Here is a 25,498-nt window from a genome sequence, read left to right as displayed (position 1 = left end):
TGAAAAGGAACGATATTGGGTCATTTGTAGAGACATGGATGGATCTAGAGACTGTCATACAGAGTGAAGTAAGAAAGAGAAAAACCAATATCGTATATTAACACCTATATTTGGAACCTAGAAAAATGCTACAGATGAACTGGTGTGCAGGGCAGAAATTGAGACACAGATGTAGAGAACAAATGTATGGACACCAAGGGGGGAAAGCAGCAGGGGGTGCGGGTGGTGGTGTGATGGATTGGGAGATTGGGATTGACATGTATACGTTGATGTGTATGAAATGGATGACTAATAAAAAACTTTTGTATAAAAAAGTAAAGAAAATTTAAAAAAAAAGAGAAAATATCACTGTTAGTCTCTCCTTCTCATCTCATCAAGGACAACCTGGGGTCGTAGAGTGGCAAGAATGCCGTCTCTCCACCAAAACAAATGGGGTGCCTCATCAGCTCCAGGTGAGCTGGGGATTGATGGACACCTCCATTGTCTCAGCTTGGCTCGACACTTGTCAAAGAGGCTTGGATTACTCTCAGAATTGGCAAAGCTTCAAAGCATCCTGAAATGGGGTACTGTTTTTGCAGAATGAAAGTCAACCCAGGGTCCTCAGGCAGTTCTGTCTCCTGTACAGTTAGGTTATTCAGGAGTGGTGTCACTTGGTTAGAGAACTTTAACAACACAGCCCCTCACGTACTGCTTTTTGAACACAGTAAGAGTCTAATGGGTGTATTTATCTGTGGTGGGGAGTTAGAAGGCAGATGATGGAGAAGGTAACAAAAGGCATACTTTTAGAAGTAATTACTAGTCTTGTGGGTCTAGGGGGAACAAGTATACAGGTACTAGTGGTTGTCCCAGGTTTTTTTTTTGTTTTTTTTTTTAATTTTTATTTATTTATTTATGGCTGTGTTGGGTCTTCGTTTCTGTGCGAGGGCTTTCTCTAGTTGTGGCAAGTGGGGGCCGTTCTTCATCGTGTTGCACGGGCCTCTCACTATCGCGACCTCTCTTGTTGCGGAGCACAGGCTCCAGACACGCAGGCTCAGTAATTGTGGCTCACGGGCCTAGCTGCTCTGCGGCATGTGGGATCTTCCCAGACCAGGGCTCGAACCCGTGTCCCCTGCATTAGCAGGCAGATTCTCAACCACTGCGCCACCAGGGAAGCCCCGGTTGTCCCAGTTTTATCTTTCAAGAGGACTGTCGTGTCAGGGGGATATCATGGGGCACAAGCACTTTTCACCTCTCAAGGAAATTGTATTAAAGGTTTATGATCTCAAGAGCAATTTCCCCTGTGTTGCCTGTATCCCCATCATTCTGTGACTCTCTCTCTCTCACTCCACTGAGCTTGTTTCTTGAATTCTCTTTTTCTCACGAGACTGAGAGCCCCAGGACTGCAGGGATGGCACTGGCTTGTTCACCGCGGTGCCCTTGCGCCTGGCACAGAACCCATAACCTGAAAAGGGTGCTTTCAGGAAAACATTCCAGAATTTGAAACCTGGATGTCATTCTGGCTCCTTGCTATCTACCTTCCCAGGCAGTGGCCCTCCTATGGCAACGTGTCTGCAGAACCCTTTCACATATTTAATCCATGTATGAAATTTCCCAATGTCATCTATTTCAAGCAGGACTCAAATGGTTTTAAAGATAAATAAGATAAAAAGTTTAAGAAATACATGGTGCCTTTTAACAACAAAATAGGTTGTTTCACAGAGACCTGTAAAGTCAAGATAGAAAAATCTATATCATTACTGATACCCCTTCGCATGTGTCTGAAATGTGTTCCTAAAGAGATTACTTATGTGAAGCACATTCCAAATAAGGCATTCTGTTTTCTCCAGAAAGCAATTCTGACTTCTTCTGAACGTGGCAGTGTCTCCAGGGAAGGGTGGGGATATCAGAAGCAGTGGCAGAGTGATGCTGAAGCAGAGGCAGAGGAGGGAGGGGGTGGAGTTGGGAAGAGCTGAGCAGGGACCTGGAGGCTCTCCTGCAGAGGAGGAGGAGAGGGTGGGGGAGGGAAACTGATCGCTCCCCTGCCTCTGCTATCATCACCCTTTCCTCCTCCCTCTGCCACCACCTGGAAGAACGGGCTGCTTGAAACCCAGAAACACTGCAATAAATGATAGCCATTTCCCTGGGTGGACCCTCAAAAGCCTTTTGTCACTGATAAGGTAGCAAATCCTTGTGGATGATCCCATGTTTTTTTAAACACAGACAAATAGAACTGCATATATGTGTTTATGTGCCCATCAAAAAAGACCTTGAAGAATACACATCAAAATATTAACAGTGATTCCCCCTGGGGAATGGGAAGGAGAGTGGAAGGGATCAGGAAATATTACTTTCTGCTTTATACATGTCTCTATTATTTGGATTTTTTCCCAACGAGCATGTATTTTTTTTTATATCAGAAAAACACAGAAACCTGTCCGGCATAATGAAAATATGACACATTGACTTGCTCTATTGTTCTCTGGGTGGATTCTAATAAAGATTTTGACATAAGATTCTTAGGACCTAGAAGCTGATATTCAGAAGGAATTGTTTTCTAATCTCTATTGTTTGCTTGATAAATTCTTACCAACAACAGTCTGGATTTCCTTCATTATTGCCTCTTCAACTTGGGGGTGCTTTGCAATGAGAAGCAGCATGAAAAACACAGAGACAGACATGGTGTCCGGCGCTGCGATCAGCATTTCCAATACGCACTGGTTCACATTCTCTCTTGTCAGGTCACCACGTTTCTGAACAATTGAAAGCAGGGAGAAACATTGGCAACGTGAATGAACGGTTCAGAACAGGAGGGCAGGTGGCACTCAAGGATTAATAACCTCAACAAAATGAAATCATAGAAACTATGTGTCTCTGGGACGGATGATGGACATTTGCATTAACAATCTTCAGCTCAAAGCTGAAGAACTTAACCAAATACCTATGTGTTTAGTGTCTTTAGACTCCCCAGTTTTCATATTTTTATTGTGCAGAAACACAGAAGTTTCAGTATGAAAGGTCAATCTTACCTGATTGTCTAATAGGGGGCTATTGGATTGGGCATTATAGAAATACTGGAGTATATAGTCAAAAGCAGAAACATGCAACAATTAACAGGAGAGAATTTTTAGACACTGATACAAACAGTCATACACATATGTTGTATGGGAATTATGGGTAGTTCAGGTCTGTACCTCAGCCAAAATCAACTCAGTGGCGAAATCCATAGAGTCTTCCAGTTTCTCTGCTATGAAAATCCTGCGTCTTTTTTTTTCTACCAGAATTTCCATTTCGTCTTTCAGCTCCTTGCTGGAAAAAGCAGTGTAAATATTATCTACTTGTACACAGATATGACATCTAGATAAATGGATTTGTTTGCCATGTTTAAAAATAAAATGATCTGCTTTAGTGGAAGCCATTAGTGCTCATGAATAACTGAATTTATACTTAATTCTTCACAAATATCCTTAAATTACATACACATTATATCATGTTAAGGAACCAAAGTTAGCCCAGATATCTCAGCAGTGGTAGCAAAATCAAGGCTGTAACTGTAGTTAAGGGTTGAAAACTGGTACCAAATGGCTAAGTCCAATTATGTTTTCTGCTATTTGATTGGGACAGCACAGTGCTTAAGTTAAACATCAAAAACCAAAGCCAGTGAATGCCTTTAGTGGGAGCATGCACTCTCCAGTCTGCCATGGGCACCTGCATTTTCCTGTGTCTTACATCCACCCAGCCCACTTTTATCTGCATAGTCTGGAAGACTATTGAGTTTGAGGTTCCTCTTCTACACAGGAAGTATTTTTCCTGATACTTATCTCATCCCTTGCAGTTTCTGCCTCACAGTAACACTAAGTAAATCTTTGTTGAACGAATGACTGGCTGCATCAGTGTGCATATGCATTTTGACAGTGTGGAGGAGGGAAAAACACCTTGGACAAAGGGTCAGGTTCTGGTCCAGGTTGTTGTCGTTCCACATAACCTAGTTTAAGTCTCTGAGTCTTATGTCTCTTTTAAAGTGAAGGGATCAGGCTAGATGAACAATAAGGCCACCTTGAGATCTCAATTCTGTTATCTTTGACTTTGTCTTTAAGTGTATGCATTCATGTATAATTGTATTGTTCCCCAATCTCAGGGAACAGTATTCTGTATTATGTTAAATGTACAATAAATCTTCCTTTCAAATTCTTGTTGACACAGTTGCCTACACACTTAAATACTCTGTTGACCTAAATAGCCTCTATGTTTACTCCAGTTCAGCAGGAAAAGTAACGGAGGATTCTTTAAGATACCTCCTATCTTTGAAAGTTTTTTGGGGGGGCATCTCAAGGAAAATGTTTAAACATTCTGAGAGATATTCTTCAGGGTAGTATTTTCATTGTGTCATTCTAAATAAGGATGCCTACTATTGTGTATATCTGTGAGTATGCTTTATAGGCACGTGCACAAACACACACACACACACACACACCATTCCAAATATACAGCAGGGATATATTCACATTTATTCATTTATCTACCCATCCATTTGTTCAGCAAATATTTGTTGAGTATCTCCTACATTTATTCAATAATGGGCTAGAATGCTCATAGCATTCCTACCTAAACAATGGCCCCCAAATGGCCTGGGTTGTATTGAAATGCCCCTAGACTTTGAATTCCTAGAGAATTTCTTGATGGAGCTGCATCCACTTCTAAGCATCTCCTTCCTCCCTGGGCCAGAGTCAGGGGCCTCTGAATATCCACTGGGATTCCCCCTATTCAGGTTAAAATTTGCTTCTGCTTAAATGTATGTATTTGAATTTGTATGTCATTAAAAACTAAGAGAATTGAGTTAAATGTCAGTTTCCAGGAAATAGGAAGTCTCTGACTTACAAATTATATTGCAAGAATTCCTCTGTTTGTACCAAAATAATGGTGGCTAGGTTCCTAGTCCAGGCCTCAGACACTTATTTAATGTATTCTGAGACTGAAAAGCCTACATTTGACAAAACAAAAAGTAGAAAACAATACTGCTCTAATACTGGGAATTCAAAGAGGGAAAAATGTAAAATTGAATAAATAGGGATGGAAGTAGATGTCCCAGAAACCTTTACATAAATATATTTTTTAAAATATTGGCATGAAAGACAAATTCTATATGATCTCTCTTATATGTGGGATCTTAAAAAAACAATGACAAAAGGAGAAATCCCAACCTCAGTTTTACAAGAAGAGATTGGTGATTGCCATGGGTGCTGGGGGTAGGTTGGGTGTGAAATGGGTGAAGGGGATCAAAGGTACAAACTTCCTTCCAGTTATATGATCAATAAATCATGGGGATGTAATGTACAGCATGGTGACTACAGTTAATATACAGTATTACATATTTAAAAGTTGCTAAGAGAGTAGATCTTAAAAGTTCTCATCACAAGAAAAAAGTTTTGTAACTATGTATGGTGAAAGATGTTAACTAGATTAATTGTGATGAACATTTCTCAATATATTCAGATATTGAATCAGGCTGTACACCTGAAACTAACGTAATGTTATATGTCAATTATGCCTCAATAAAAAAAGTATTGGCATTATTGCAAAGGCATGCAGGGGAAGGAGATTAAAAGGTTTCTCTAGGTCTTTACTGCTCTAGATCAGAGGAGATATTACATAGTTCACTAACCATTGGCAAATTTATATAGAGAGGGAATATTGTTGAGATAATTTTAAAGAAACCAAAGAGAAACTGTTATACAGTTTCATGTTATAAGTTTCTATGGGCCTGCTGACCATACTGAAGCTAAACTAATGACCAAGTTTAACTGCGGACCAATAAGACTCTTTAGACAACCACAAATTCTGAGAGCAGTGAAGAGATGAACCATTTATCTTATCGATTCAAGTCACAATAAGCTCCGGTAGAAACAAAGAGAAATGTTTGAAGGACCAACTGTCCAAATCATCCACCTGATACTCATCATCCACTTGAAATATATAAAGCAACATCAAGCTGACTTCCTGGAGACTAATATTACTGAATTTCAAAACACGCAAACAGGATGAAGTTAGCTCTTCAAACAAGTTTGGGAAATTGTAGAGATGGAGAATTTAATATAGTCAGGGACATCTGGGAAGGATATGAACAGAGGGATGGGGAAAGCTAACATGTTTACTGCCTACTATGTGTCATGCTCTGTGCTGATTGCCCTACATAGAGGATCTCATTAACCTGTATTGCCACCATGGAGGGTATGTTATATTTTACTTTAAAGAACTTCCCAAGGACATTTGGTTACTAAGTGCTAGAGATAGGATACAAACCAGGTCTGTCTATCTCTAGATCCCCTGTGCTTTCCACTGGTGGTTAGAGGTGGCATGCATAGTGGCTGGCTACTTACACTCTAAAAACTCATTGATTATCCAATAGGTCATTGGGCATTTGTCTAGTCCTCTGCTAGACTAGTCTGAGATCAAAGCAAAGCCATTTAATGACAGATTTAGGATCCCCCAAGATATTAAATGCATAACTAAACAAACATCTTATAAAAGTTCATCATGAAAAAATTCTCTTGCAACTACTGTCAATTCTTACAAGTTGAATTAAGTTAAATTCATTCAGAAGCAACACAACAATAAAATGAATTATGTTTCCATTTTTCCAGACATGCAAAGAGAATTTTGACTAATGATAAGGATAGGTTCAGCCAACCCTTCTCTTCAACTCAAAATACACAGCAGTGTCCTAGTTCCAGAGATGGAGCTCTCAGCCTCCTAGGGGAAAACTGCCCTGGGCCAAAGTCTTCCTTTTCTCTGTGGTCTGGCCACATGCTGCCAAATTACTGTAAGAAGTGCTTCACCAGCAGCTTAAGAGCTCCCTTGCGGTTCTGGAGAGGAGAAAGCTTGCCGAAGAGGCCAGCAATAACTAAGACACAACACAGATCAATGCAATCTCAGCAATAAATATTCCAAAATATGTTACTTACACAGACTTTTCATACTTTCTGCATAGCCAAGAAATCTTAAAGAAGATGTCTGGTTTGAGAAGGAGAGCTTGCCATGCATCAAAATAACCCTGGATTTTAACCACGATGGCCCTTTCTGGAAAAACAGAAAAAGATCAGAACAGATGAGCAAAAATGTGAGCCCAAGAATGGTACACTGCTCAGAGAAGATCCCCTGTAGACTCTCCTACCATCTGGGACTCTAAGCAGGGCAAGGTGCCACTTTCACTGGGTGTTTCAGCCACATGAATGCCACTAAACAAATCAACAGTAATTTATTCTGCTTGGCATCTAAATTGACCACGTTAACCAGAGATTTGCCAGTTTTCATGTTTGCGTCAGAGACACAACCTAGAATGTCACATCCTTCTCCTTGGCTGAGCCACCAACACCTTCTGTTTTCCTGACCGTGGGAAATGAGAAGTAATTAATGCTGTTATGGCCTCAATTCTGGCACCTGGAAAGGCAAAAAGCCTCCCCACTCTGTTGTTTATATTTCGGTTCAGAGTGTGGAATTCATCTTGGGATCTTCAATGCCTTGTCCTGAGTCTTGTGCACAGTCAGATCTTAACGGATGTTCTTGAATTAAATTGAATACTAGAGAAAAGAAAACCCCTGCTTTTTTCAAATTATATACAAGAGAAGGCAAGAGACATGAAGATGCAGAAACTGCAGTTCACAGAAATGAAGAAGCTTGCCCAACACCATACAGCCAGAGTGGCAGGAAGTCCCTAGGCTGGAGCTCAGTTCTATCTGACTTCAGGGCCATGTCCTTTCCTCTTTGGTGCACTGGGTCCCTCAGGCCAATTGAGAGTTTAAGAAGGACCCGGTGAGCAGAGGGAAATACACATAAGTCTGTATGGGTTATGCAGGTTCTTAGACCACAGTCTGCATCCATAAGTTAACAGAGAGCTGTACAATTCCCTTTGCTTGATCCCTCCTAAGAATCAAGGCCAGTGGGGAACCAAGGAGCAGGGACTTCTAAAATAGGTACCTGTCATACCTTAGGAGAGATGTGCGTGGAACAGGCAAACAGGACTTTGAGTCCCTGTGTGAAAGGGGATGAGGCAAGAGGCTGTGACTAATGTCCTCAGAGTGAATGGGGCTCCCATCCTAATGTCAATCAGCTGGGGTTCCTATGACTCTGGTAAGGAATCATTAAAGAGCCGGGGAGATGAGGCGGGGAGAGTGGAGCAGAGAAAGGGAGGGCTTATCGCTTGTCTGCTTGTCCAAATGTGGTCAATCAGGGAGCAGGTGTGATAGCTCAGTTGGTCTGGGCAAGTGTGAAAATCGTGCCTTGTTCTTATGCCTGTGATGTTCTTCCCTCAGATCTGCACGTGGCTCATCGTCACACTTCATTTGGGGCTATTTTCAGACATCCTCTCCACAGAGGCCTTCCTGACCACCCTTTCTCTCCACAAGAGCTTCAGCCTCACACTGACCTCCCCCTTCACTTTCTAGCCCTTTGCCCTGCTTTGTTTTTTTTAAGGTACTTATTGTAGCCTAATATATTACTAGATAGTTAGTTGTTTACTGTCCATATACCCACTAGGATGTAAACTGTTTGAAGGCAAGGACTTTGTCTTGTCCACTGGTCTATCCCCAGAACCTAAGCCTGGCATAAAATAGGCAATCAATAAATATTAGTTGAATGAATGTATGAATCAATGAACACTGCTAGAAATCAAGTCAGGAGACATTACATTAAGCTGACAGCAGCAGAATGGAATGAATCCACATGAATAATGTTTGTTCTTTTGTTGGCGGTAGAGTTGCATGTATGTGTTTAATATTTGTTTCTGTAATATAGTGAGGAAAGCAGTTTCTTGAGTGAGACATCTTGCCAGGATTGTTATAAATGCTAAGTGACAAAGTTTATGTGAAGCAACTTTTTATACTGCTTGGCACATAGTAGACACTAAATTAATGTTAGTTATCATCATTTCCAGCAGCCTCAGTACCCTTATCATCATATAGAGTCAAAATTTTCATACTTAGTGACTTTGAGAGAGAGGTGTGTATGTACATTTATGTGTGTGTGTAGATAGATGGAATGTGTATATGTGTTTGTATGTGTGTGTATATATATAAATATACATACATATATACACATTTATATGTATATATCATGCCCAAAAGAATGGTTGGTAATGGTTAAATACATAGGTTTGGTGGTAGGATATATTTATGACCAAATCAAATGATCACATCTATTAAATTTCAGCTGTGGGTAGAATCCTATTTCCTAGAGCAATGAAGAGAGATACAAAAGAAATAGAAGATGGCCCCTGCTGTGGATATTTATGACCTTATAAGTGAACAAGGCAGACATACCAGGAAAAATATTTGGGAATACTTAGAAGGGTTTAAAGAAGAGCAGTATGCAAAAGAGCATATCTTTGCTTGAGTCCGTTATCGTTCTCATGCCCTGTTTAATACAGGGCTGAATGTCAAGTCATAAGAATGAAAATTTCAGGGCTTCCCTGGTGGCGCAGTGGTTGGGAGTCCGCCTGCCGGTGCAGGGGACGCGGGTTTGAGCCCTGGTCCGGGAGAATCCCAAGTGTCGCTGAGCGGCTGGGCCCGTGCGCCGCAGCTGCTGAGCCTGCGCTCTGGAGTCCGCGGGCCACAACTGCTGAAGCCCGCCTGCCGCGGCTGCTGAAGCTTGCGTGCCTGGGGCCCGTGCTCTGCAGTAGGAGAGGCCACAGCAATGGGAAGCCTGTACACCGCAATGAAGAGTAGCCTGTGCACTGCAACGAAGAGTGGCCCCTGCTCGCCACGGCTAGAGGAAGCCCGTGCACAGCAACGAAGACCCAACACAGCCTAAATAAATAAATAAATAAATACATGTTTTTTAAAAAGTGAAAATTTCAGTACCGTCCAAGGGGATCCCCAGGAAGAGCTTGTTAGAGGTGTCCAGCATGATGCGCCGCATGAGGGTCAACACGTCCACGTAGCCCAACTCGTTGCGGACCTCCTCCAGCCTGTCCAGATGCTTGGTGATGGAATCAGCACAGACGGTCACCATGCGCACCAGGCCGGGGCCAGACAAAGCTGAAGGGTACACGTCAGAGTGAGCCGCCTCCAACTCCAGGGCACACAAACTATCAGGCAATTTTGGTGTTTTGTGTTTGGAGCTTAACTGACCACAAATTTTTATTCAATATATGGGTGGAAATTTTCATATTCTTTACATTTTTCTATATTCTACTAATTGTCTACTAGAAAGTATCACTTTTATGATTAAAAATGAATGAATGAATGAATGAAAAATCTTTTTAAAACAAATGATTCAAAATTAAACTTTTATTCTACCTATGACAAATCATTTGTGAGATTGCAAATGAAACATTTAGTATTTGTGATCATAAATTACAAATCAGTAATTTTCTATATTATGTACATTTCTCTCTAAAGAAGGTTTGGATTTCACTTGGGTGATATTTTATGTTTCAATGGGTGGCAGAATATTGCTACAGAACTATTCAAATTGGATCTTACCTTTTAGATCTAAGGTGCTTCCTGTTTAATTGTAGTTCATACGTGTAAAGTCCTAGTCTTATAAATTACCAAATGTACCCTTCTCTTAATTTTGGTTTCTCTTCAAACTACATCTAGATTTATTGTACTCAATCAGTGTCATAACAACAAAACAAAACTTTGTTGGTTGAGCAGTCTTCTTCACAGGACTGGGAACACTGGGGACAGTGATAACCTATTAGCACTGTACTTCAAGTCCATAGTACAGGGTGGCCCTCGATATATATTTGTCAGAAGGAGGAATGAATGAATGAGTGAATGAATAGATGAATGAATGAATGAAACCAGATAGAGTGAACTGGCTCTGATCTCTCTCTTTCTTGGCTCCTGACCATCTGAGCATCTAGTGGTCCTAATGGTAGATGGTCTAACATGAGTTTAACTCTTAAAGTCCTCCTTTCACTGTTCGTTCAAGGTTGCTCTAAGCTTTCTTTAGGAGTAATCTCTTTTTTGTGTGTCTTTTTTATTCAGACTTGCTGTTAAAGTCAGAGCCCTCAAACAAAACAAATCAGCTGTGCTGCAGAAGCCCCTGAAGGCACACTTTGCAAATAAGAAAGGAAACCTGGTGAGTGGTCCTAGAGTCTAAGCATTTCCACCCATGTATAAAAAGGAAGTTTGGGTTGGCAGCATACTTTCTGACTTTAGGAGGGACCTGGAGATATGTAAGGTCAGGATGCTGTTTCCTGGGTGACTGTCACATTCACAAGTGAGATAAATGATTCCTCAGTGAATCAATCCTTTGCATGGAAGGGTTGGTTTTGTTTATCACTCCCAGACTGATGCATGATTTGCCACTCCCAGACTGATGTATGATTTGCCTCTACGTTCAAGAGCTTGAAACCACATTTCAAATGTATAAACCACATTTCAAACGTATAAAAGGAATGGGGAGCCTCTAGAACCTGGAAAAGGCAAGGAAACACTTTCTCCCTAGAGGCTGCAGAAAGGAACACAGCCTTGCCAGTGCCTTGATTTTAGCCCCCTGAGACCCATGTCAGACTTTTGAGCCATAAAACTGTAAGATAATGAATGTGTGGTTTGAAGCCAAAGGCTTCCATTCCAGCAGCATATAGTAAAGGGGGAAATCACTAGATAAGGAGGTTTGTAATCCAGTCTCTGCTCCTCCATACCTGGCTATGTTGCCTGGAGGAAAAATCACAAGCTCTCTAGAAATGTACTCCTTAAGTATAAAACTCAGAGGCTGGATGAAATGACATATACAACTCTTCTCAGTTCTAAAATTCTGTAATTTATTTGTAAATTGCTATCTTAAGACATCTGGGATGTCAGCCAATGATTCAGCAAACATGTTGGTTATGCTAAATCAACTATATGGCTGACATACTAAGCTCTTAACTGAAGTAATCTTAAGTATATAGGGTGCCAATTCTCCTTCACATTCATGAAATTGTTTGTGGGTCAACAAGAAGGACAGAGTTTGTGTTGGGTGAATACGTAGGCTCTGGGGTTGTATCCTGTGCTACCATTTGCTATTGGTGGAAACTTGGGCAAGTTATTTAAACTCTTTATGCCTCAGTTTTCTCAGTTGTAAAATGGAGGTGATAAGGGTATTTAACACATGGGGTTGCTGTGGGATTAAAGTTATCAAGGGCTTAAACAGTGCCTACTACATAGTACATGTATAATGAATGTTAGCTCTTACTATTTCAAAACTGTGAAGCAGCAGAAGTCAAAAATGATTTCAAGAAGGCATATTCATAGACAAAAGAGCAGAAAGTAGCCAGACATCTGAATACCTTTCATAAAGTAAGTTCTAGCAGCTTTCCAGAGGACTGGATTATTATTAAATATGATGCCTTTCTCATGCATGCCAATGCACTGCAACCCAAGTTTGCTGCCGAATCGGGATGTGTAGTGATTGTGCTTCATTACGTGGAACACACTTGAGGACCTGCAGAGAAAGCAAACCTTGGGGTTACTTGTTGAGGGTCAGGAGAACTCAGTGTGATGAATTTGCCTACCAGGTGGCTCTCATACCAAACGCCTGTTGATCTAAATGCAGTGCATAATTTCTAGTATTCAGATTAAATAAGCACTTGTGTTAGCACAAGAACCTCCTTCTCCAGTTGAAACATTTCTACCTGCTAGCTCTCTGTTTGAGCATCACTAAAGATCAACACACACACACACACACACACACACACACACACACAGAGTTATTCGTTATTTCCCCGTACCTAACTCCAAGTCACAAAAATACTCCCCACTACTGTTGTCAGAGCTGCAAGCCTGTAAGAAACTGAACCCTCCACACCACCATATTCCTGAGAGCCTCCAGCCCCCAAGCAACCCCTCTCCAGACAGTGCTCCCTATGTAGAAGTGAGCCTCATAATCAGAAGTTGCTGGAATACTGAAGTCTTATCTCTTTAGTTTGGAAGCAACAGTTCTGCCTTGTACCACCCATCCCCCAGAGGCTCTAATCAGGCCTGGCCCCTCCAGGGGTGTATCATTCTAGGACTGAAGGACATCTCCTGGGCACCTCTGGCCCTGGACTTGGCTGGCTGGGCTGGGCTGGAAGGCTCTCTGTGGTGGTGACAGCAGCTGTCTTGGGGCTCTGCATCCATCATGATTCATCAAGGTCTCCAGGGTCACAGAGTTCTCCCAGGACATAGGACACGCTGAGCCATTAGATAGCCCTTGCTGTGGCAACCCTGGGACCTTGCCAGGAACCCAGCCTTCCTTGAACTTCCTGGTTCCTCTTCCACTGCTCTGCCCTCTATTCCCACCCCTAGGCCCGGCTGTTAAGGCCTGAGCTGGGCCTTCAGAGCAACTAGGAAGGAGCAGGCAACCCCTCCCCACCCATGTCCTCCTTCAGGACTTGCTTCCTGCCCCAAATCCTACTCTAGTTGGGGCACGATAAGGCAATGAGCATTACAACATGTAAAATCCTAGCTGAAGACGTCATGTGGCCTCCATGTGTGAAGAGAATATTGTCTTCTTAGGACAGTGGTACAGAATTCTTCTGCAGAGAGACTCACTTTGTTGAGAAGACGTTTTATTAAGATTGATTATAAATTAGGCTATGGCATTGGAAGTATAAATCAATCATTTAAATAATTTAACATTTGAGAGCATAAAGGATAAATGGATAGTTAATCTCTTCAGGATAAAAGGTGGGGTGGCTTTATTTCTTCTATTGTATTTTCAATATGCAAATCCAGATACTTCAATTTGTATTCCAGGGAATTAATTTGACTGATACATAGATAAAATTTTGTCCTGTATATGACATCATGCTATAGAAAGGACTGAAATTCTTATTAATTAATAGACTTCAGAATTTTAGCTATTCGTACCATCCCCTAAATCACTCTATAATCAAAGCAGCAAGTAAGTAATTTGTATACTCTTTACTCACAAACTCGGATCTACAAATTTTAAGTGATTAGGTGACAAGCAGAATATTATTTTTCTGCTCTGACCTTTAGAGCTTTTGAGTATATCATAAAACACATTGGTTTGTCCATATGTTTTGAGGAATTACTGGTCAATTAAAAACTTCAACCCAATTAAATGTTAATTAATAAAGAGCGAACGAATAAATCAATTGTCCTGTAGGGGGCGCCAATATCTCAGTTATCCTGAGACAGAGGCTCTGACTTGGCAAAGAACAAAGTAGGCAAGACAGAAGTCATACACACAGCAAGCAAAGTGTCACCAAGGATGAGCAGTTTAAAATAAGGTCACTTATCAAAAGTAGGCTGGCTTTATCTAACTGGAGTAAATCAGGAAAGTGAAGAAGGGAAGGTTGGTGACGAACTAGGGATGTCAGCCCAGAGCTCCCCTGATATTCAGGAGAACACTAGAGATCTTCCCACAGTGTGGGCTGGCCTGTAACACCAGGTGAGGGAGATGTTACATTGACTGACTGACTGACTGACTGACTGACTGACTGGCTGGGAGAGTGAGGAGTTCTCACCACTGAGGAGAGACAGAGTGAGTCCCCAAGCTCAGAAGGGACAGTGGGCAGTGTAAGATGCCTGATCCCTGGGGTCATTATTCTTCTTGAAACGTGACTGAAGTCAAAAGACATCCCCAAAGATGGCAAACCTAACATCTCTTCAAAATGAAAAGTAGCCAGGAAGTAAGTCCTTAGGTGGTAAAGAAAAAGCCACCCTCCCGTTCTGAGTTTAAAGAACTCACACACCTGTGGTCAGGTTCAAGACTGATGAGTACTAGAAACAGGGGGGAGACAATCAAAGGAATATTTGGTACCAAACATTTAAAAACACGTGCCTTCAAAAACAGAAATATAGATCAATGGAACAGGATAGAAAGCCCAGAGATAAACCCACGCACATATGGTCACTTTATCTTTGATAAAGGAGGCAAGCATATACAGTGGAGAAAAGACAGCCTCTTCAATAAGTGGTGCTGGGAAAATTGGACAGATACATGTAAAAGTATGAAATTAGAACACTCCCTGACACCATGCACAAAAATAAACTCAAAATGGATTAAAGACCTAAATGTAAGGCCAGACACTATCAAACTCTTAGAGGAAAACATAGGCAGAACACTCTATGACATACATCACAGCAAGATTCTTTTTGACCCAGCTCCTAGAGAAATGGAAATAAGAACACAAATAAACAAATGGGACCTAATGAAACTTAAAAGCTTTTGCACAGCAAAGGAAACCATAAACAAGATCAAAAGACAACCATCAGAATGGGAGAAAATATTTGCAAATGAAGCAACTGACAAAGGATTAATCTCCAAGATTTACAAGCAGCTTATGCAGCTCAATAACAAAAAAACGAACAACCCAATCCAAAAATGGGCAGAAGACCTAAATAGACATTTCTCCAAAGAAGATATACAGATGGCCAACAGACACATGAAAGAGTGCTCAACATCATTAATCATTAGAGAAATGCAAATCAAAACTACAATGAGATATCATCTCACACCGGTCAGAATGGCCATCATCAAAAAATCTAGAAACAATAAATGCTGGAGAGGGTGTGGAGGAAAGGGAACACTCTTGCACTGTTGGTGGGAATGTAAATTGATACAGCCACTATGGAGAACAGTATGGAGGTTCCTTAAAAAACTACAAATAGAACTACCATATGACCCAGCAATCCCAGTACTGGGCATATACCCTGAGAAAACCATAGTTCAAAAAGAGGCATGTACCAAAATGTTCATTGCAGCTCTATTTACAATAGCCAGGACATGGAAGCAACCTAAATGTCCATCGACAGATGAATGGATAAAGAAGATGTGGCACATATATACAATGGAATATTACTCAGCCATAAAAAGAAATGAAATGGAGGTATTTGTAATGAGGTGGATGGAGTTAGAGTCTGTCATACAGAGTGAAGTAAGTCAGAAAGAGAAAAACAAATACAGTATGCTAACACATATATATGGAATCTAAGGGAAAAAAAAAAGCCATGAAGAGCCTAGTGGCAAGACGGGAATAAAGACACAGACCTACTAGAGAATGGACTTGAGGATATGGGGAGGGGGAGGGGTGAGATGTGACAGGGTGAGAGAGTGTCATGGACATATATACGCTACCAAATGTAAAATAGATAGCTAATGGGAAGCAGCTGCATAGCACAGGGAGATCAGCTCGGTGCTTTGTGACCACCTAGAGGGGTGGGATAGGAAGGGTGGGAGGGAGGGAGATGCAAGAGGGAAGAGATATGGGAACATATGTATATGTATAACTGATTCACTTTGTTATACAGCAGAAACTAACACACCATTGTAAAGCAATTATACTTCAATAAAGATGTTTAAAAAAAAAAAAAACACGTGCCTTGTGTAGACCTGTTCTGTGCCTGTGACTTACACTCCATCAATTCTACCACGTTTTCCCTGTCCTTTGCCCTCTAATATCCTTACCCAGGTTTGATACTGAGGTCACTGCAAGAGAAAAAGAGACTTTGTAACAAAGAGATCTGACTGTAACCACCCTAAGCTGATCAAATTTAGTATCACTGATATGGGACCACCTTCCCTGGTCTCTTGATGTGATGCAATGTGAAGTGCCTAGGACTAACGGGAACGTATTATTACACAACAATTAACCTGAATCGAATAGAGCCTATAGACCTAGTGTTCAGTTTATAAGCAATACCAGGAGTAGAAGAATATGTTCAGTGACACCATAATGAGACAATGAAAGAAATTTGAAATGTGGGACATCCTGTAAGACAACTGATGTGGTCTCTTCAGAAGGTCAAGGTCATGGGGAAAAAAGGCGGAGGACTGCTCTTCTAACTTTTCCTGTTCATTTGAACTTTTCTTACTAGAAAGTTGGAAAAATATTTTCTTGTCGATCTCTAGAGTCTCTCCTTTTCATGCATCCTCATGTCCCTTGACCCTCTGCTTACTTTGTCCTAGTTGCCTGGTAAAACCTAAACCCTGGCTAAATCCAACTCTCAGTTTAGCTTACTCTGTGCTTGCACCTGGCAGCTGAATGGGGCCGGGGAAAAAACCATACATGCACATGGACACACACACACGCACACACACACACTGGCAGGTCTCAGTTAAATTTCAAGTGGGCCCTTAGTGCAGCTGGCAATTCTGCTACATTTCCCAAGTCCAGTCGTTCTCTCGCTTTCCTGGATGACTATTATATCCTGTCTCCTGTGTCCCCCAGTGTTGTACTTCCTCACCTTTAATTTCAGCTACAGACTTTATGTCCTATTTTACTGAGAAAACAGAAGCAACTGGAACCTCTGCAAGTCCAACCACCAGGATCAGTGCCCATATATTCAACCTTCCCTCCTGTTACTGTGGATGAACTTCCAGGTCCCTTTTCAAGGCCACGTCCACTTGTTACCTGGACCCCCTTGTCATCTCACCTGGCACACTCCTTCTGTGTGCTGCATCAACACTTTCCTCTGTAACTCATCATTTCCATCAAAACACACATGTCATAATATCTTGTATCTTAACAAGTAAAAACTCCTTGAACCAAACATCCCTTTCAGCTCTGTTCCATTTCTCTGCCTCCTTTATGGCAAACTCCTGGAAAGAGTGTCTATACCTGCTGCCTCCAATTCTTCTCTCCCCATTCTCTACAGTGGTCAGACTTTTGCCCCCAGCACTCCATTGAAGCTGCTCTTGTCAAGGTCACCCATGACCTCCCTGGTGCTAAATGCAATGCTCACATCTCTGTCCAGTCATGTGGCACTATCTGGATAGTTGACAATTCCATCCTCCCTTACATGCATTCTCGTCTGGCTTTCAGACCACCACGCTCTCCTGGTTTTCCCTTCTCTGTGTGGCTGTCCTTCTCAGCCTCCTTTGCTAGTTTCTGACTACAGTCGAAGGTCTGAATGGTTAGAACTTCTTTCTTAATATCCTATTCAGCGGTACTAGGCAAGTCAAGTCAGAATATCTGAAATGGAATCCTGATTTCTCCCCATCCCAGAGTTGCTCCACCCACCTCATCTTCTGTATAGCCCATATCTACCTGATAATGGTGTGGACAACCATCCTGGTTTGCCCAGCTTAAAAATCCCACAGCGTGGGAAATCCTCTGGTTCCACGTAAACCAAGACAGTTGTTCACCCTACTGATAATACTATGTTTTAGCCTTTTATTGTTGGTATATTAATACTGTAACAATATATTCCTCTACAAGGGTAGGGATTTGGGAGTGATTTGTTCATGATACCTGTTGTACATAATAAGTTCTCAATAAATATTTATTTAATGAATGAATGGAGAGCCAATAATTTCTATGGTAGTTTAGGGTCATCCAGTGCTTAGTATAGAGTAAATTCTAATAAATGTATGTTTACAGAATAAAAGAATAAATTTCCTATAAATTCAGAAATGACTAAAACAGATATACAAATACTGTAACCTTAATTGTTATGTTAATTGCTAACATATGGCCAAATATCATCCTAATTATCATGTTAAATGCCAGTTCCTCTTTATGGATGCTATTCACATTCTATTTTTGATATTCATGACAAACACTAACATATACACATGACATACAGTGTCATGCATAACTTCTGTAGACCCTCAATAATTTAGAGCATCTCTGCCTGGGGAATCATGCATAGTTTATCTACAGATGATCAGATGGACCTCTCCCCATAGCCCCCAGTTGCTCAGGCAGAATCCTGGCAGCACTGTTGCCTGACTCCCCACCCCATCCTGCTCCAAAGTTCTGCAGCCCCCCACTTCAGAACTAAGCTGCTTGGAAAAGTTGGCCCATAATCTCTACACAGGTGTAATAACTACAGACGTCAAAATTTTCAAAAGAGAAAAAACCTGGCATATTATTCAAAGAAAAAGAAAGCTTTCTGACATCCAGTGGGGTCTTTTTAAGAGGTATGGGAAGTTCTGGAAGGACCTGAAGAGCAGACAAGGGAAGGAGATGGGGACAAACATGTCCTATTCCTGTGGGGAGCTCATCCCTTAAGAAAACCGAACAGCTGGGGTTTCCCTGGTGGCGCAGTGGTTGAGAGTCCGCCTGCCAATGCAGGGGACACGGGTTCGAGCCCTGGTCTGGGAGGATCCCACATGCCGCGGAGCCACAACTAGGCCTGTGAGCCACAACTACTGAGCCTGCGCGTCTGGAGCCTGTGCTCCGCAACAAGAGAGGCCGCGATAGTGAGAGGGCCGCGCACCGCGATGAAGAGTGGCCCCCGCTTGCCGCAACTAGAGAAAGCCCTCGCACAGAAACGAAGACCCAACACAGCCAAAAATAAATAAATTAATTTTAAAAAAAAAAGAAAATTGAGCAGCTGGGAGGCAATTAAGGAGAACATAGAGACTCCAACCAGAGAAAAGCCAGTGAGGACAGGAAAGGGAAAGAACTGGGAAAGCTGGGGGAAGGGCAGAGTGAGTTTTTGTCATGTTCTCAGCGTGAATCAGCACCTGACCCTGTCAGGGTCGCTGAGGTCACTTTCCTAATTAAGACAGCAGTGTTGCCAGATGCTACCTGCACTGTAACGAGGATCCTATTTCAGCAACTGGTCAGGGTTCCTGGGAATTTATCTGGTGATCTAAGTATCTAGTGTCTAAGAGCAATTTCTGTCCTGGTCCTCTGGTCCTTTCTCATGTGCTTCATTCTTCCCTCCAGGTCTAGTCTTGCACTCCTACCACCTGAACTACACTTAAGGGTAAGAAACTTAGAACCCCTCCAACCTGCTTAGGTGTTTCCCCAACCCCAGGGAAAGGCCCTCTGCTCTGGAAGCTTCTTACCTTTTTTCCTCCTCAAGCTCTGTAGCACATTGCAATCATTTGGGGGGCTCTAAACACTACTGATGCCCGGGTCCCTCCTTCCCAGGAGACTGTAAAAGTTGGGTTTGTGGCCAGGGCAGTGGGGTTTTGAACACTCCTTGGGTTATTTAATATGCAGCCAGGGTGAGAAGCACTGTCCTAGATCCTGAGCTGCAGGCATCATCCTTCATTTAAAAAGTAGTAAAAGAGTGGCCCCCGCTTGCTGCAGCTGGAGAAAGCCCTCGCACAGAAATGAAGACCCAACACAGCCGTGAATAAATAAATAAATAAATAAATAAATAAAATTAGAAAAAAAAAGTAGTAAAAACACATCTTTAGCAACAGACATCAAGATATCGAAATAAGTTTGTTTGGTTTTTAATATGAAAATCCCAGCCTTGATTTTTAAATATGTCCCCGATTATTAACAGACTCACTTGCTAATAATGAGGGTTTCCTCTCCATATATCCAGACTCTCACGAATTCACCATACTCCTTGTTGTAGTAATTGCAGGCACTGCCAATCCCCATCCAGAGGAACCTGCAGTAGGAAATGAGGGGTCCAATTCCCAGAAAGTAGCCAGGACCTAGGAAAGTCATCAGATCACAATCAGTATTTCCGCAACACCAAAAAGAGCAATTGCTTTAAATTACTGCTATTCTTGTTCTTTTGATCTGGATGTTCTTTTTTATCTTCTGATGTATGTAGGTGAATCACACACATAAAATGATTAAAACAACAACACAAGTTAACATGACGCTCTTCACAGCTCCATGAGTAAAAAGTAGTCCAGAGTCTACACCACTCCAGTTCCATTTGGTCTCAAGCATTTCCGTCTGAACGGACTGAAATAGGTGTCTACTCTATTCTTGCTGTGTTAAATGGTGTCAATGAGTTTCAAATACAAGTCAATCAGTCCCTCTGGTAACAGGCACGAAAACCAGGACAAGTGACAAGCTGACAGGTCTGTCTGGCTGCCTAGTTTTGTCTGAAAACTTTGGGTTTGAAAGCACCAGTCAATGGAATGGGGGGGTTTGAATTAGTCTGTGGTTTGGGTGTCATCTTTTTAACTGAGAAACACGGTCTGCAAAGACAATGTCCCAAAAAGCATGCATTCCTTTTTTATTTCCTTCAAAAAGGATTTGGTTTAAGAAGAGAATATTAAGCTAAATCTCATTAGACAAAATAAAGCTAAGCATTGAGGAATGAGGCAGTGGTCTGATCTGTGTCTAGACCAGAGTCTGAGTCCAGTGATGTGGTTTTAGTGAAGAGCCGTGGCCCTTACACCTTGCTGACGCAGGCGATGACAGAATTGTGAAGAGTGTGAATCTGGTGAGCAGCCAGGGGAGTTGCTGTTGCTTGTGTCAGAGAATGAACTTGGTAGCTTGATTTTAGTGGTGGTGGTGGTGAAAAGTTCGTCAAAAGCTTGTTGGAATGGTTTTAGGAGTTTTATTGTAAAGTTATACCATTTCTGTATCTTAGTCCTTTAATTCCATTCTGTCAGTGAAATAGTTGTTCAGCCAAAACTCACACAACTGTCTGAGACAGTACAGTGCTGATAATTTAGATAATCTAAGTTTTTGAGTGAATCATTTTAAATTGGATGTCTAAGCCCAAATCTGGCAAACAAGGTTTATTCCTTAACTTTGAAGTAGCTGGGTTAATGTGGAAAAGATTATCAGGGTATTCTTTTTGCCCTTAGTGGAAAGTCTTTGTTAATGTCTATATAACCAAAACAAGTTTGGGAGTCTTGGGGTCAAAGGGTCTTAACCTTAGGATTGTTCTAATAACATTATATGTAGATGATTGACTTACAGAATTTTTTATGGGACTGGGGACACATGCCTGCCATGAGGAATTTTCCAAGAAACTACAAAACCGTCTGATATTTCTGGGAATTTTGAGTTAATCTGATAGTGTAGAGTGGTGTGGTTTCTACTGGAATTATCTGGATAATTATACTCTACTTTTGATTGATCCACAGAGCTTGTGGAAGATTCTTTCAGGGTGTGAGGTTCCAAAGGAGCCATAGTGTTCCCCATTTTTCTTCCACTGTCCAGGTCCCATCCAGCCCTTATGGTGGTACTCACAGCACCTCCACACCCAAGAATAAAAGAAAATGAAGAGTGGGATAAAGAGAAGGAATAAGTTCAAGAAGGGAGAGGGTAGAGGACATGGATGAGGCAAAGTGGGAGGGAGACAGAAAGGCGTACAGAAGGCATTCCAGAGACATTTTCACCTTTAGACCAAAATTGGAATGAATTTAAATTAAAAAAAATCCAAAACCTGGAATTTTACCTTGTTCCACCCCATCTTAAATTTACTTTAAAGGATACTTTTACCAAGTCTGTTTTACCGAAACAAAATGCAGACTGGAAGGGATTATCTAAGATATTTTTTAATGCTTTCATTTAACACATGCAGATAATTGGTAGAAAAATGTTCACCTGAGTTCATTTGCTAATATGCCTTGGGCTTCAGCCATCTCCTCAGGTTTACTCTTCGCTGTCTTGCAAAATTATCTTTACCCTCATGGACCAAAAGCCCAAGGAAACACTCTCCTTAGATACAGAACTAAATGACTGTGTTACCTGGTATTGAGGATGTGTTTTTATAATTCCAAACCAAGAGAAGAAAGCCAGTGAGCAGCAGGATTGCAATGCTGGCAACAGGCGCAACTTCGGACACCATGCTGGTGACGTTATAATGCACTGAGTTCAGCACTTCCAAAACCATCTCGTGTTGCTTGATCTCAGGGGAAGCAATTTAAAGTCCTGTGGAAATCAGAGTGGCAGAAAAATTAGAGAATCCCCAAAGGTACATCTAGGACTCCTGTTGCTTCAGAGGATGCTGTACTGTAGAGATAGGTGCTTTGTTTTATAATATGATTGGACATTTAGACAAGACAAATTTGTAGTTACAAGTCAAAACAAGCAAGCCCAAGCCAGTATCTTTTGGCTTGAAGTGCAGCATTTCTGACCTTGGTAGAGTCTCAGTTTTGTTTAGACACTTGGTCTGATAGAACCTTATCGTCTTGCCCTTGAACAGGTAGAGTGACTGAATTCTCAACTGAGAGCCAAATTTCTTACCAAAATACATGAAAATGAAGCTCATTACAGAGGTGGAGTCATTCTGTGACTTCATCAGCATCTGGTTTAGGCAATCTTTTCCCCTGGAGGCCAAATCAATTTTTTTTTTTAAAAAGCAATCCCTCACCCCTTTCCTGTTCAAAATTACTTCCCCCAAAGAGTAAGGTTTTCCAGTAAGAAGGAAAACTTCTAACTTCTCACTCTCTTCATCCATTCTTCTTCTGACCTTTTGACCATCTTTATGACCATAACCTTAAACTCTTTATCATGTAGATTGCTTATCTCCACTTCACTTAGTTCTTCTTTTGGGATTTTATCTTATTCCTTCATTTGGAACATATTTCTCTGGTCCCTGATTTTGCCTAATTCACCATTTTTATTCCTATGTGTTTGGTAGGTTGGTTTTGTTTCCAATCTTGGAGAAGTGGCCTTATGAGCAAATGTCCTATGGGGCCCAGCAGCGCACTGGTCACCCAAGCAGTAAGCTTTAGTGGTGCCCTCTATGTGAACTGCGTGGGTCTGTCTGTTGTGGCAGGCTGACTACTGTAGGCGTGGTGGTTGGTGTAGCTGCACCTGTGTCAGGTTGGTTGCCAGGCCCTGCCTTGTGCATAGGCTGCCACCTGTAGGTGGGCAGGGCCGTGTCATGAAATGATTGGCTACAGAGCCCTGGGAAAGGGGGTCCTTGGGCTAATGCTGGTCTAGTGGTGGGCAAAGCTTGGTCTTGGGGTGGCCAGCAGTAGGTTCAGGGCTCCCAGAGTTGGATCAGCCTGTTGATGGGTGGAGCCATGGCTTAGGGGTATCTGAGCCTGGTGTACGCCCACTGGTGGGCAGGGCCAATTCCTGACCTGTGTGGCCGTGGGCTCTGAGCTGACCCAGAGCTAGTGATAGCCCACTGGTGAGTGCACCAGACCCCGACACAACTGGCTGCAGTGCCATGGTTTTCCCAGGGCTGTTGTCCCCCCAGTCATGGGTGAGGACAGTCCCAGGCCTAGGGGTGACTCACTGGTGGGTGGCTCTGTGTCTGGCTTCAAGGTCCTGAGTTTCTGTTGTAGATGTTAGCTGGCTGGTGGGCAGTGGCAGGGCTGAGGAGGGGCCTCAGGGCTAGTGCTGACCCTCTGGTGGGCAGAGCTGGGTCCCAGGGTCTCTGGCTGCAGTGCCCTGGGTTTCAGGAGTGGGTGTCAACCTGAGGGTGGCTGGGACCAGTGCTGGGGCCTACCTATGGTTGGTGAGGCTGGATTTAGGGCTAATGTAGGCCTTCTGGTGTGTGGGCCTGGGTCTGATGGCTAGTGTCAGGGTCCTGGAGGCCCTGGGGCTTTGCTGGCCTATTGGTGGGTAGGGCCAGTCCTGGAGCTACTGGGTACGCAGGGTGCCCTTCGGCAGCAGGCCTGCTGGTGAGTGGGGCAGTATCCCTGCCCAGCTAACTGCCTGGACTGGTGCTTCCCGGGACTGAGGCAGACTCGCAAGTGGACAAGGGCAGGTCACTGCACTAATAATCTAGACAGAGAATTCCACAATGGTGATTACCAGCACCAGTGTTCTCTTAGTGGGATGTGCTCTCATTAGTGACTGCTGCCAGTATCTAAGTTCCTAGGCTGAGTTTCAGTTGCCTCTTGCCTCTCTGGGAGGCTCTCTAAGATCAACAAGTGGGTTTTACCCAGGCTTCTTTCAAATTACTTCTTCTGCCCTTGGACTTGGAGCATGTGAAATTTTATATGCACCTTTTAGGACTGGATTCTCTATTCTCCACAGACCTCTGGCTCTCCCAAAAGTAGCCCTAGTGGCCTTAAAGCCAAATGTTCTGCAGGATAGAGAGCCCAGAAATAAAGTGCATTGACCATGCACTTGTGGCCAATTAATCTACAACAAAGGAAGCAAGAAAATACGATGGAGAAAAGACAGTCTATTCCAAAAGTGGTGCTGGGAAAACTGGACAGTGTGGTAAAACTGGACAGCTACATGTAAAAGAATGAAATTAGAACATTCTCTAACACCATATACAAAAATATACTAAAAATAGATTAAAGACCTTAATGTAAGATCGGATACTGTAAAACTCCTATAGGGAAACATAGGCAGAACACTCTTTGACATAAATCGCAGCAATATCTTTTTGGATCTGTCTCCTAGAGTAATGAAAATACAAACAAAAATAAACAAATGGAATCTAACTTAACTTAAAAGCTTTTGCACAGGAAAGGAAACCATAAACAAAGCAAAAAGCCCACTTAGAGAATGGGAGAAAATATTTGCAAACGATGTGACCCACAAGGGATTAATTTCCATAATATACAAACAGCTCATGCAGCTCAATATAAAAAAAAACAAACAACCCAATAAAAAAAATGGGCAGAAGATCTAAATAGACATTTCTCCAGAGAAGACATACAGATGGCCAACAGGCACATGAAAAGATGCTCAGTATCACGAATTATTAGAGAAATGCAAATCAAAACTATAGTAAGGTATCACTTCACATGGCTCAGAATAGCCATCATGAAAAAGTCTACAAATAATAAATGCTGAAGAGGTTGTGGGGAAAAAGGAACCCTCCTACACCACTGTTGGTGTGTAAATTGGTGCAGCCACTATAGAAAACAGTATGAAGTTTCCTTAAAAAACTAAAAATAGAGCTAACATATGATTCAGCAATTCCACTTCTGGGCATATGCCCAGAGAAAA

The 25,498-nt window shown here is 42.1% G+C and overlaps 1 protein-coding gene across 1 annotated transcript in view; it reads right to left on the bottom strand.

Moving 5' to 3' along the window:
- Window positions 1–22,466, bottom strand: part of LOC103011787 (aromatase-like) — a 29,989-nt gene extending 7,523 nt beyond the window's left edge. The window contains exons 1-7 of the mRNA XM_007170395.3: window positions 22,322–22,466; window positions 20,166–20,316; window positions 12,251–12,405; window positions 9,831–10,007; window positions 6,939–7,053; window positions 3,171–3,285; window positions 2,567–2,729 (exon numbers count right to left, since the gene is read on the bottom strand). Of these exons, the coding sequence (XP_007170457.2) occupies window positions 2,567–2,729; window positions 3,171–3,285; window positions 6,939–7,053; window positions 9,831–10,007; window positions 12,251–12,405; window positions 20,166–20,316; window positions 22,322–22,466 (1,021 nt within the window). The remainder of the gene's footprint in view (window positions 1–2,566; window positions 2,730–3,170; window positions 3,286–6,938; window positions 7,054–9,830; window positions 10,008–12,250; window positions 12,406–20,165; window positions 20,317–22,321) is intronic.
- Between the last annotated feature and the right edge of the window lie 3,032 nt (window positions 22,467–25,498).

This window comes from Balaenoptera acutorostrata, chromosome 3 (assembly GCF_949987535.1).
Source record: "Balaenoptera acutorostrata chromosome 3, mBalAcu1.1, whole genome shotgun sequence".
NCBI lineage: Eukaryota > Metazoa > Chordata > Mammalia > Artiodactyla > Balaenopteridae > Balaenoptera > Balaenoptera acutorostrata.
Note: the sequence above shows the minus strand (reverse complement) of the source record. Positions and strands in the feature narration are given on the sequence as shown.